General features: G+C 35.4%; 1 protein-coding gene across 3 annotated transcripts in view; it reads left to right on the forward strand.

Moving 5' to 3' along the window:
- The window catches only part of LOC137387006 (calcium-activated chloride channel regulator 1-like), a 261,390-nt gene that overhangs the window by 221,203 nt on the left and 27,188 nt on the right, over positions 1-12,999 (forward strand). For all 3 annotated transcript variants that reach the window (XM_068073282.1, XM_068073283.1, XM_068073284.1), the window contains 6 exons: positions 83-224; positions 2,181-2,307; positions 2,558-2,814; positions 5,336-5,563; positions 6,881-7,014; positions 10,271-10,415. In XM_068073282.1, coding sequence (XP_067929383.1) covers positions 83-224; positions 2,181-2,307; positions 2,558-2,814; positions 5,336-5,563; positions 6,881-7,014; positions 10,271-10,415 — 1,033 coding nt within the window. The remainder of the gene's footprint in view (positions 1-82; positions 225-2,180; positions 2,308-2,557; positions 2,815-5,335; positions 5,564-6,880; positions 7,015-10,270; positions 10,416-12,999) is intronic.

Genomic DNA, 12,999 nt, shown 5'->3' on the forward strand with positions numbered 1-12,999 from the left:
AGATATATATATATATATATATATATATATATATGAGTAATTAAAAACAATGAACTCAAATAAATTGACCACAACTCTGTAGGTGCACTGAGGGAGCCAGCTTTGCACCGGTCAATGCAACAGGCTGTCAGTGGAGTGTTGGAGAGGAAGCCTCAGATTGTGATTTTGTAGCCACCGAGTTTCACGGGACTGCATCTCTTTTAAGCTATGAGTACTTTGATAATGTAAGTTATTGGATGAGAGAAAATTGTATGTCATTTGCTAGTAGTTTATTTATTTGTCTTGCTTCAGTGCAGGTACTAGTTTGCCAAAGTAGCGGAGAGTGTATCATATTTAGTTTTGCAATTGTAGCTCAGAGTGCGGTGGCATATGAAAAGCTAAAGGTGTATCAATCATGCGTTCTAGAGTTGCCCCTATCTTAGTATCGGTATCGGTGCCGATATCGGTGTTACATATCTGAATCGGTATCGGCCGATCTTTTCTTAAAAAATTTCAAACTTCAGATCAACTACTTCTTTTACAGATCAACTATTTAGCAAAAAACAGTATTTTAGCCTGATACATTAATAAAAATCATCATCTGCAAGTTCCTTACTTTTACACAATGAATTCCAGGCCTGCCACACAATTTATTTCATGTCTATTAATAATAGCCTGACCAAAATCCACACAATTTATTTCTATTTACTAGCATTACGAAAGTAATTTGCGCAGTCGTTGCATAAAGTTATCTACCTATCTCCCTCTTCATCCTGACGATACGATGTATCATTTGTAATGTGCTGGGCACGAGTACGTCTTGACCAACGAGTTTAGACTCGCTCCCTTCCATTCGAGTTTTTCGAGCATCGGGTAGCTGGCAGTACTTGGCACGAGTACTTCTTGGCCAACGTGTTTTTCGAGTATCGGGTTTGTTGATACGGATTATGTTTAAATTTTGTAAACATCAGACATATCTTAAGATTTACAATGCAATTATAGTTCTATTCAATTTATTTATTACTTTTCACTATTTTGATCAACTGATATTTGTGCTCGCAGCATTTACAGGCAGGTTGTTAAACAGCCAAGAGCGCAGGGAGCAATAGACCAAGTTTTTGTCCACTCTACTCGACGGATTTGTGTATCAAAACCCGAACTCGCCAGTCAAAATCCGAACCCGCAAAATCGAATTGCTCAAAATTTCTATTACCTGAGACTCGAGAGAAGATAAACCCGCGAGTTGAACGAGTTTTATTTTTCGTGCCCAGCACTAGTTTGTTCCGCATAAAATAACCTCAGTGGCTTATCGGTATTTAGCCTGCTCTCCATCATCTGTGGCAAGTGAGTCTCTCTTCAGTACGACTGGCTACATCGATAGTGATAGAAGACGTACTTCTCATTGAGAGAATTGAATCTCTAACGGTAATTAAAAGAAACATTGATTTGCTCTAAACTTATACAGGTGCAGAAGTTTGTTCAGCAATAGAAGAGAGACTTCATTATCACAGAGAGCGTTGTACCACTAACAGTGATTACCATTATTAAATACAAATTACAAGAAACATGGACTGTTTTGTTACTAGATGCACGATATGTCAGTATGCGAATATAAACATATCTTTTTTCCATAAATACAAACAAATATTAATACATTAAAAATTTATATTTTCTTTGCATTATATTTATATTTGCATAATAAAATGAACAATTATCTATGCAACACAAAATATCTGAATCGGATCATTTCTCAATAAGAGTCGGTATATCAGATCGGTATCTGAATCGGCGGGTGAAATTAGAATCGGGGTATCTCTAATGTGTTCTAATCACCAGTCCTTTGGTTTTTTTAAGTCTTTTTTAGGCTGAATGTTACACTTGCTCACGTTTGGTAGACCTGTGAATACACACACTGGCTGGTGTACTTATTAAAATTGTCTATGTTTTCATGCTGTATGCATTTTGTTATACTTCTTTGTGCCAATTTTGATCTGGAATTCATTTTGTTGAATTTCAAATATGTTTTTAGGTATCATTCATTATACACTGATGTATCAACGATCCAAATGCGTTTGTAGGTTTTAATCTTTTTTACTCACATACTGATTATTTGAAGAAAACAATGTACAGTTGAATTTTGGAGAAAGATCAAATATTATTTATAAAAAAAATTGTTTATGAATTGTTCCACCATGTGGCAGGTTGTTGAATTCTGTGACAGCAGGGAGGACAGTGATACTCCTCACAACAAACTAGCTCGAAACCTGCAGAACAAAAACTGCAATGAGAGAAGTGCTTGGGATGTGATGTTAGCTAATCCAGATTTTGGTGAGCTTTACTATGTCACATCTCACAAGTGTGTAACATCGATTCATCATTCTGCCATTTTTATGCATGTAGTAGCTTAATGCCTTTGGTAAAATTTAAAAAAGCCTACGATGATGCAAAAATTGTGAAAAGCAAGCGAATATGGTACATGTAGACTGATGATACTAGCTAAAACACGCATGAAAGTAAGATTATATTATGTTAAAGGATTGAAATTTAATACCCTCACTTTCACAGTTTGATTCTGTAGCATTTGACTGCAACACCCTCAACCAATGCTCAGTGCCGCCCCCTCAGCCTTTGTTTCGCATTGTAAAAAAGCCATACACCGGTGTGACTGTACCACCTACCACCTCTACACAAGCCATACCCAGTTCTTCTAGCACAACTGCGAGCACCTCAACGACTTCAACCACTACAACTGCCACAACTACTACTGCTGCACCTGTACAGACTTGCTCTCAGGATATTGTCTGCCTCTGTCTGGATGTCTCAGGAAGCATGAGTGTATGTAGTCTATAAGACATGCAGTGTATTGTGCTTGCAGGTCGATTTTGTTCTATAAGAAAGTAAAACTCGATAACGATAAAAATAGACTCAGTCTGAGTTTCGTTCAGGGATCATTCACTTACTATGGTTATTGAGGACCAACACTGAAAACAAACTGTGCATTTCATTAGCAACATTAAATTCAAGACAGAGAGGTTAAATATATTCCGACATTCCATGTTCATGGAAATTGGCAAACCAATTTATTTTGCTAACAGAAATCGGAAGACCTGGTTGACTCCGCTTCCTTAGAGTCTCTAAATTCAGACATGCGTTTTTCAAAACACTAGTACAGTCATACCTCGAGTTATGAGCTTCACCTCGTTTATTAAAGCCTGGTTCCCGTATCGATTGCGAGACTCAGGCGGTAACATGCGCAGCAAAATGCTTGCGACGCTAGGCTCGTTGCATCTGTTCACATAAAAACCACATCGTTAATAATATCGTAAACATAATTGCGTAATCAAATAAAATGTTCGCTCGCCATGCCGTTTCTATAATGGGGACGTTTACCCGTACAGTTTATTTCGGGAAAATTTTACCTGCTGCCTTTTGCAAAATTTGAACGGCGGTAAACAGCTGCGTTGCTGCCGGCAACTACCGGCGGTCTTCGGCAGTACCGGCGCGTACGTTCTCATTTCACCGCTAATAGCCTGCGGTGCTGTCGCCGGTGCTTTGCGACGTATATGGGAACTTATATATGCGACATATATGGGCTTAATACACTAACAGCTAGTGACTAGCTGTACTACCTGGCGTTGCCCGGGTAATAAAAAAGTCTTTGCACAGAAGGTTTGTCTGTATTTAACATATAACATTTGCCATTCTAACTTTCAAACTGCATATCATGAGAAAAGTTTTTTGTGTAGTTGAAATAATTTAAGAGAGAAGATAAGACAACTGTAAATATTTTCAAACTTTGTCAAACAATGGTAACTTTCAAACTTCATATCATGAGGAAAATGTTTTGTGCAGGTCAAATACATTGAAAAAAATAAAACAACTATAAAAGGGTTTCGATGTAAATGTGAAATATTTAGCAAATAATAGCTAAATTAAGTCTGTCTTGCTACAATTACAATAAAAGCTGATTTGGTAATGATACAATTAATACAAACTGAGAAAACAAAATAAATATTCTGAGTATGTTGAATTGATAACAACAATTCGTGCATAGAAGTGTGCGTATAAAAAGGTTACTGTTCCAGCAAAAGATATTCATCAAAACTTTGAATTCAACCATACTGGCACCTCTCCACACTGGTACAAATTTGAAAATGGGATACCGGACTGTCGTTGTTTGATCGAACAGTGAGAGACGGTAGAGGCCAATCTTACCCAAGATAATATAATTGTCTGCGTGAACAGTATTGACCTTCACCGCGATTTACCAATTGAACCTTACGAAAAGCCGGAAATAAAAGTTCACGGAAACACGAAAGAGCATCATGTTTCATAGAGTTGATAGAAGTCATAGGGTTCCAAATAATACGTCATTTAGCATGTGCATACGTTAAATGGTATATAATAACATCATTTATCAATAACCCTTGTCTAGCTCAGTGGTAGAGCGCATGGATTGAAAATTAATGGTTGAAATTTCCGTGAGTTCATATCCATAAGAATGCGAAAGTTTAATTCCAAGATTTTAATAGCTGTAGCCGGACATACCAAAGGACAGAGAGATGACCAACATCAATAAATAAATATATATAGATGTACATAGTGGCTAAAAGGACCGTGTGGGAGACTTGATGGCAACATCTTTGGTAGCTATAGTTTTGTAAAAATTTGTACAATAGATTAATCTTTAAATTTAACCTGGATGAATTTAGCTTACTAAACACACTGTAAAATAAGTTTTAATCTTACGGTAAATTTACTTCTAATTTTGTCTTGGTTTTTATATTTATTTTTTTCTGGTTTGTCGCTATTCTGCCTCGCTATAGCTTAGCGCCGACCTGTTCAAAACTTTTTAAAACTGAATTGACAAGAAACACTGTGCTGTGCGATGCCGTTCTCAAAAGTGGCCTTTCGCATACTTGGCCATGTATTGTCCACCCAGAACCAGTTTATATCCTTGTACCGGAAAGGTTTCTCGTATGTTAAGGCAGAAACTTGCTCGAAAATTTGCTCGTATCATCTTTTTCTCGTATGTTGGGCACTCGTATGTCAAGGTGTAACTGTAATGTGATGCTTTGTTTTAAACGGCAACAAATTTAGGCATTTTTATTTCTGACCGAATTTCAACCAAATTTTAAAGGCTTTGTACTTTCATAAAAGTGTGTACAATGCTTGTTGTTTTATTGACAAGCCATGATCTCAGGGTTTGATAACTAGAATGTGCTAATGATATCAAATATTTGATAGCTATTTTGGATGAAAACAAGCAGCTATGTTTTGTCTCAAATCTACTTTTTACTTCCAAACAATAATATGCTTGTCATTGTTTATAGCTCATAAGGTTGATGTATTGCAGACCGCAAACAGAATTGGAGCGATGACAGATTCAGCAAGTGTATATATTTTGACTTATCTGAGGGAAGGAACTGCAGTTGGAATTGTCTCGTTTGAAAGCAGTGCCCATTTACACGCGGACATGAGAGAAATAACAAGTTCTGCTGACAGATCATATCTTATTTCTGCTCTGCCACGTTCAGCAGGTGGTGGAACAAATATAGAAATTGGTCTCAACGAGTGCCGACGGGTAAAAGCCCACTTATATATTATTGACAATTGTTTTATGATCTTTGCCCTTCAGAATGCTGTATAATTCTGAATTTAATACAATAACTTGAAAGTGTCACTGAAATTGTTGCTTAAAGGTTTTTCATAGTTGTGTTAATTTAAATTGCAGATTAAAAACGATCTAATATAATAAATCTTTTTGGCAAACTTTTCATTACAAAACTTCACCCATTTGCTAGTTAGTAGAAACAGCTAAAATAATGTTTCATTGCTAATGATAAATCAAAACTTTACAATTTTGGGTGAATTGGAAGAAAAATAATCATGTCTATCATGGGAAGGAAATGTCTTACATTGCTTAAAGGTTGACTTGCAACAATTTCACATTATAGTTTATTTCGTATCAAAAGATTCACCATGTCTTACTCTGTTGTGTTGTAAGTGCCAAATATGTGGAAATGTGATTACAAGCTCTTAAAAGCTCAAAAACGAAAATCCGCCGTAGATTGGAATGTGTTTATTTCTCAGACGTAGTCATGACAGTTTGGTTACTGTCTTGTCACGTGATGTTCTTACGTGAATTGAAAGGCCAATAAAAACACTTCGGGTTTTATCGAAGACTCCTTACCAAATATAGATGCTCGCTACTTTACAGTTTTGTTTCGGCTCGATCTAAACGTCAAGTCGTAATCTGATCATGTGACCCAATACTTCGCAAATAATTTTTGCAGCACTTTTCGATTATCACAGGTGATCAACAGGCTCGTCTTGATTATCAGACAAAGATATGTACTCCTTCGAGGTAAGGTTAAAAAATTAATTGATTTTTTACGGCAAGTTATAAGATATCACTGCCAAAAGTGACAGCATTACAATGACGATAAAACAGACGCGCAAGAACAATAGGCATGGTTTTATTGAATGCGTGAAGTATATTTGTGAAAATATTTCAACGAATAAGGTTGCATGAAAGTGTAAACAGAAACCATCTCCCACAACTACGTTACATTTGAGCCGTTTTGGAAAGAGAATCCAAACTATGACGGTCTCGTGTGGCTGCGATTAACCGTTCCTTTTTTAGCTTTTAAGAGCTTGTAATCGCATTCCCACATGTTTTGCACCTACAACACAACAGAGTAAGACACGGTGAATCTTTTGATATCAAATAACTGTAATGTGAATTTTGATGCAAGTCAACCTTTAAGTTTCTTAGTTTTTTGGCAAACATTTTGCTTTTGTGTGTTTGAATAAAGGCTCGATTCACAGTTTACACACGATCAATCTGAAATATATACGGATGCTATCAAAATGTGTATATTATTCTCCAATACTGTAGATTTTGCGAAACTATGCGGGAGCGAGGCTTGCTGAAAGCAGAATATTACTTATTGGAGACGGAGCTGGAACTGTTGGAAGTGCCATTCGCCCAATAAAAGCTGACGGAATAACGATTGATACAGTGCTTTATGGGTAAAAAAAGACCTATCTTTAATACCTTACCTGCTAAAAAACTTTTGAATGTTATTTTTGATCTCCTTGTGGCAGCCAATTTGATCATTGCTTGCCTTTTTCACAAGGAAACAATGGTACTGTCCTTTGAACAACCATGACAACACTTCTTCACACAAACAACTGTTTATATGCTGACAAAGATATTCTCATTTGTAACAGGTATACAAAAGCCAATGGTATAACTCTGAACTGTTTATGAAACATTTCAGATAATATAACTTTTTACAGTGTTACTACATGTAATCTACTTATACATTCATTTCCAAGCAAATGTTTCCGTTCTCTGGCAACACTGTTATGACAGGCTCATTACCATAGCAAGTTATTGTTTTAATTCTTTTAAGTATGATATTGTAATGTTGTTTAGATTTGAAGAATACTATGGTAGATATCGAGATTTTAAACTTTTTCATAGACAGCTCGTTATGTAAGCTCATAAATATCAAAAACTTCTTGTCTGGTAACAAAACAATTTTTATTTGCTTCAAGTTAAAGCTAGATGATAAAATGCCGATGCAAACGATTCATTCAAATATGTGGGTTATTTTTCTTATAAAGTCGCACTACCTGGGAAATTCCTAGGTGTCTTGGAAATATCATTGGCGTAACTATGTGGTAATAGTTCCAATCAAATTGCAGCTCCTTTTGAAGAGCATAGTTATTTAGGTGTTCACATATTTATTATTAGTTTAGATGTGAATTTTTCATATAAATATGAAATTTTAATGTTCTGAGAAGTTTTTTGACATCGTATGTTGGAAGTATGTAGTATGCTAAGGTAAAGTTTTACTTAAATCTTTCATTGTATTTGTCAGAAAATTTGTACATTGAGTTGATCCTTAGTCAACCTTCAACTTATTTACCAAAACATCGTTGTTTTTTGTTCATTTTCTTATTTTTCCTTGAAGGTAATTCTTGTTCCCAGATTATGCCGTTATGAAACGTTTTTAGCTGCCTCTTTTTGCCCAGACTTCATCGAGTTTTTTATTATATCCAAATAATATTCTAATTATTATTTTGGCTTTTTTCAGATAGAAATATACTCAGTTTTGTCTGGTCAGTGATAAGGTGATGAAACTGACACCAGCCATCATCTGGTGTCTCCACTAAAGGCCCTAAAACAGCCTTAAAATAAGGGAATTCATAAGAATTCATGTTTAAGCCTTATAAATTGTAACAGACCGTAAATACCTATCAAAGCAGAAGCTTGCAGAAGTAGAGTGACTTTTGTAGGCTTATTACAGAACGTTTTTGATTAGTCAGCATTTGTATACTTAGCCTATTGGGTCCCGCTTAATCTAAAGGATATAATCATCTGTTTGCGGTGCACATTGGAAAACATGTTTGCATCGCACGCTGACCCTAGTTTCGCTCTGTAAAAAGCTGTTATACCTGGTTCTTCATAATGATCAGACACATTATATAGATTTCATGCTATATAGATTTCACAACTAGTAGACCAATAGAGTTCTAATGATTATCTATTGGGCAATGCAGTAATGACGGTGAGTAGTTATTTTAACAGTAATAATAATGCCATAATCTGTGGTAATAGGGATTACTAATCCGACAAAGCACATGCTCAACTTGTCAACCACAGTAGTATGTAGAGAATAAAAAGGTGACTGAACTCATCATAAAACACAAACGCCTTTTTATGGCACCAGATGTTGTGAAATTTTGTCTCGATAAAAATACTATTTGGTAGCAAAAGAGTTAATGATAGCAGTGTGGTAACCATTATGCTATGTTCTGCTCTTATCGATAACGATAAAAAATGTCTCAAAATTTTTGAAACTCGAGTTGTAGCTGTTGAAATTGTGTTAGCGTAATGTCATCTTGTTTGCTTTCAATCAGAGTCCAGTTTGGTACATTTTCTGTGATCTAAAATCAGCTTATACCCTAGGACACTTATGTATTCGCCTCATCTAACTTTCACGCTTTCGAATGTACGAAACTAACCTATCATAACGAACGAGCAAAAACGCGAAATTAAATAGCTTTGTTCATTGATAGTCAGGCCTGTATTCACTGGTTGCAAGTTGGGGCAGCTAATGTTAGACGACTAGTTATGAACACCTAGGGTGTGGAGGGGGCGATGTAAGCCCCACCCCACCAGGTTTCTCTCATGTAGGGCCTCAGTCGGGTCTCTTGTGTGAAGTTTTAAAAAAAATTATCAGAAAGTATCAACATTTTTCTATTTTTTGAGATTCGTTGTGTTTTAGGTGATGTGACTGATGAGACATTTTTAAACTAAAATAGGCAAAACTTGACTGCAGTTAAAACGCTCAGAAAAAAGAAATCTTTTTCATTTGAGCGTTTTAACAAGGATCAATTTTGCAGATTTTATTTTAAGTTCATTCGGAGGTTTTTACGCTTTCGATGGGACATGACCAAGCGGGTGTTTGGTAAAACTTGATCTTTTGCAAACCTTTTTAAAAGTCGTTAACAAGAATATTTTGCCGCTGTTGATGATAATAATGACGCCTAAGAACTACTAAAAGTTAATGTTTGTCTTTATGGCTTGGAATGAAGTGATATTCTACAGCGATAAAAATCGTGCCCATGGCCGTTGGGCAAATAACTTTTCGAATAAATGATGTTGAGGTCGAGTTATCTGAAGCAATTTATCATTGCGTTGGAACTGACCAAACAAATCCGTTCTAGTTAACCTTGTGTTTGAGATGAAATGTTACATTTTATCCGAGGGCGAGTTATCCGAGTTGGACTGTACTTAGCCGTGAAAAAGTCGGGGCGGCTCAGCCGCCCTTGGGAATACGGGCCTGTAATGATAGTCCAAGAAACAAATGGCAGCAAGCGATCAAATTACATTATCGACTTTGCCCACACCATTCTACCTGCGGTTCACAATTACAAACTAGTCGCAAATTGAAAATTTTTTTTATCGGTGAACTGAACCTGAGGAATCTAATTATGTTTGTTCCACTGCATTTGTTTTCACATCACTATATTTTCGCACTCATCAGAGCTGCAAAATTAAGTTGCTGCGAAATTTTACTCTATATGCTACTTACGAAACTAAATACTAGCGAAATATAAGTGTCCTAGGGTACGCAGGGATATATGGTAAAGTAAAACACAAAATAAAGTCAGACAGAAAATGTATCTTCTCAATTTAACTTCATGTGTTAGCGTGTAAATTACAATTACATAATTATGGCAAATTATTTTTTACTGTTTTGCTCTGTTGCAGCCAAGGTGCCCAGCTAGTTGGAATTGCAAAAGAAACTGGCGGAGCTGAGAATTATGTGAGTGATGTGTTCTCCCAGCAAGAGTTGCGACAGTTTTTCACTGAGAGTGCCTCTAGAGGGTGCAGCGTTGAAAAAACCGACAACATAGTACGTTACTCTATAATAAGCCTTAATAGTATGCTTCTAATAACAATAGCGTTCTTATTAATAGCCTACCTTTATCAATTTGATGAAGTGCCAAATTATCAATGAGATGGAGTTTTGATTTACCACTTTTCACACGGAAACATTTTGGAAAGGTCACTGTGTTGCTTTAATCAGTCAATATATATTTTATGCTGTTATTCACATAAGTAGAGTGATTGCCTAAAACATATGGCAACTGACATTCAACAAAGCAAACAAAAATATCCTTGCATGAGGGTGATAAATGTATAAGTGTATGTAATTACACACACTGTTTTTGGTTGCAAAGTGTTTTCTTCTCGTGAGTGATTTTGTCACCCTAACTGTCCAGTATTATGTTGTTGCCATTTCTTGTTTTTGGCGGTACCAAAGACTTATCAATCTATTGATGAGTGAGTTTTTTCCTACAAATGATCTGGTTAGATCGCTACTGTGTGAACACTCTTTAACCCTATCAAATCATCCTCAGTCCTCTCATTTATTTTTTCTTAGACGACCGACTGTCTTCCTTTTGGTTATCTGAGTAAAAAAAGAAACATCTTTGCTCGCAGTCAAACCCTAGATTTTTTTTACATATGACTTTTGGTTTGGGTAGATATATGCCTCGACAGTCAAAATATTTTTGCTATACATCAAGAAGAATTTCTCAAAATATCACAATGTTTTAAATAAAAGAATTTGGTAATAAACAATTATTTTTTAAACTACCCATTGTTAAAATAAAATATACAACACGTATCTAGCACACATCTGGCATCTGAACATAGGCACGCATCTGGCATCTAAAAATGGGCACACATCTGGCATCCAAACATAGGCACATAACTGTCATTGCCAAAGTAATGGTTGCATTTTCATCCCTTTATGATATAAGCATGAATAACATGTTTTTTGTCTCCCAACCTTTTTACGTTATTGATTTAGTCATTATATAAAACAGTATTTCAGTTTTTGCTTATTTTTATTTAATGTACATGTAGTTGTTTTAAATGGTATATGTAATTACTTTAGGTATTTATTGTGACTTTCCAACAAAATCCAACAAAATATAATTTAGTTTTATAAAAATTTTGTCTCCACTATACCATAAATTGGATCAAACATTTAAAAAAATTATCGGGATCGGTCATCTTTGTTTTGCTTGTAATTTCAAGAGCAACTACGACTCCTCTCTTCTGGGAGTGAATTTCTTTGATTGGCTTTTAAATTGGTTAGGATTTCTACCATTTCATGCTGAGTTTAAAGTAAAGACTACACTAAGTGTCTTTTTATGTAAGACTTGTGTCAAGTATTTATTTACAAGATATTTCATACAATTATTAAAGTTTATCATTGCATGAGTTGGTCATCGGTGAGGTGTTCAACTTCTATTGGTTTACTTGACTTTCTATCCTTCGCTCTCAGTTTGAATAAACTTCTAAGGTTTTGCACCGAGTTAGACAATAATGGTGTCAAGGTGCGCTGATATATGTATTATGGAAAAGAAAGACACAATTTATAACTATACGAATAGTTTTGCGCCGAGTTATTCAATCTTTAGTTTGAATCAATATTTCCATTGCATTAGTTGCTAAGGAAGTTTTCCACTACAGAAGCTATTGTCATTAGCATGAAACAAATTTGCATCATAACTTAATAGAATGGCAATTTGGAAGATTGATTGCAAATGTTTGACGAAGGTTTTATTGTCCTTAGTACTAAGACTTGTAGAAAAATAATAAATTGAACTGTTCGCATCACCCCACTTCCCATTAGTTTTACATAAAAAGTATATTAGCATTAAATCATTGTTATGCTGTAATCAATCCATCATAGGGGAAGGTTTGAAAGTCTACTCATAAGATTTATCTGCAAACAAGTGATATATTTTGTGTGCTAAAATAGTTGTGATTCCCAGTTTTCTGTTTATAGTAAGTTTCTCATATTTGTTGACATCACAACCATCACAAAAATGCTTAGTGATGTTTTTATCAGATTGTTTTTGTGCTAGTTCCAGCAATTTTTGGCAAAATCTTGATAAGGACCATTCCAAAGTGTTGATCGGGATTAGCAGTCTTTGTACATGAATGGTTAGCCTGGGCATGGCTCTCGTGGGGGATTTGGAGAGAGAGCCTGGGACACATAGCAACACGCGGGGAAGACAACTGTAAAAGTCGACTTCTGCAGTGGCTAATATCACAATCGTTATTTCCGAAGGAGTATCATGTGACGGTCTTTTTTATGATCTTCGCGAGTATTATGTATTATTTTTAATCTGAATTGGCAGCAAACAAACGCTGGTTGGTAAGTATGAAATGTTGGTTGCATAATAAATCAATCACGGGAGTTATATTATTTCATATGTTTAATTAATTAAGTTTTGATTTAAATGTAATCAAAAATTAAATCAATTGAATAAAATATTTTCACAATAACAATACAAACGAATAGCAATAGAACAACAAAAATGAATCGCACGCTGCTAGTAAAGAAAAGTTTATCTAGTAAAAAGTAATCTCAGTTTTATTTTACTCGCGAGTATTGTGATTACTCGCGACAGTTATTA

This window comes from Watersipora subatra, chromosome 2 (assembly GCF_963576615.1).
Source record: "Watersipora subatra chromosome 2, tzWatSuba1.1, whole genome shotgun sequence".
NCBI lineage: Eukaryota > Metazoa > Bryozoa > Gymnolaemata > Cheilostomatida > Watersiporidae > Watersipora > Watersipora subatra.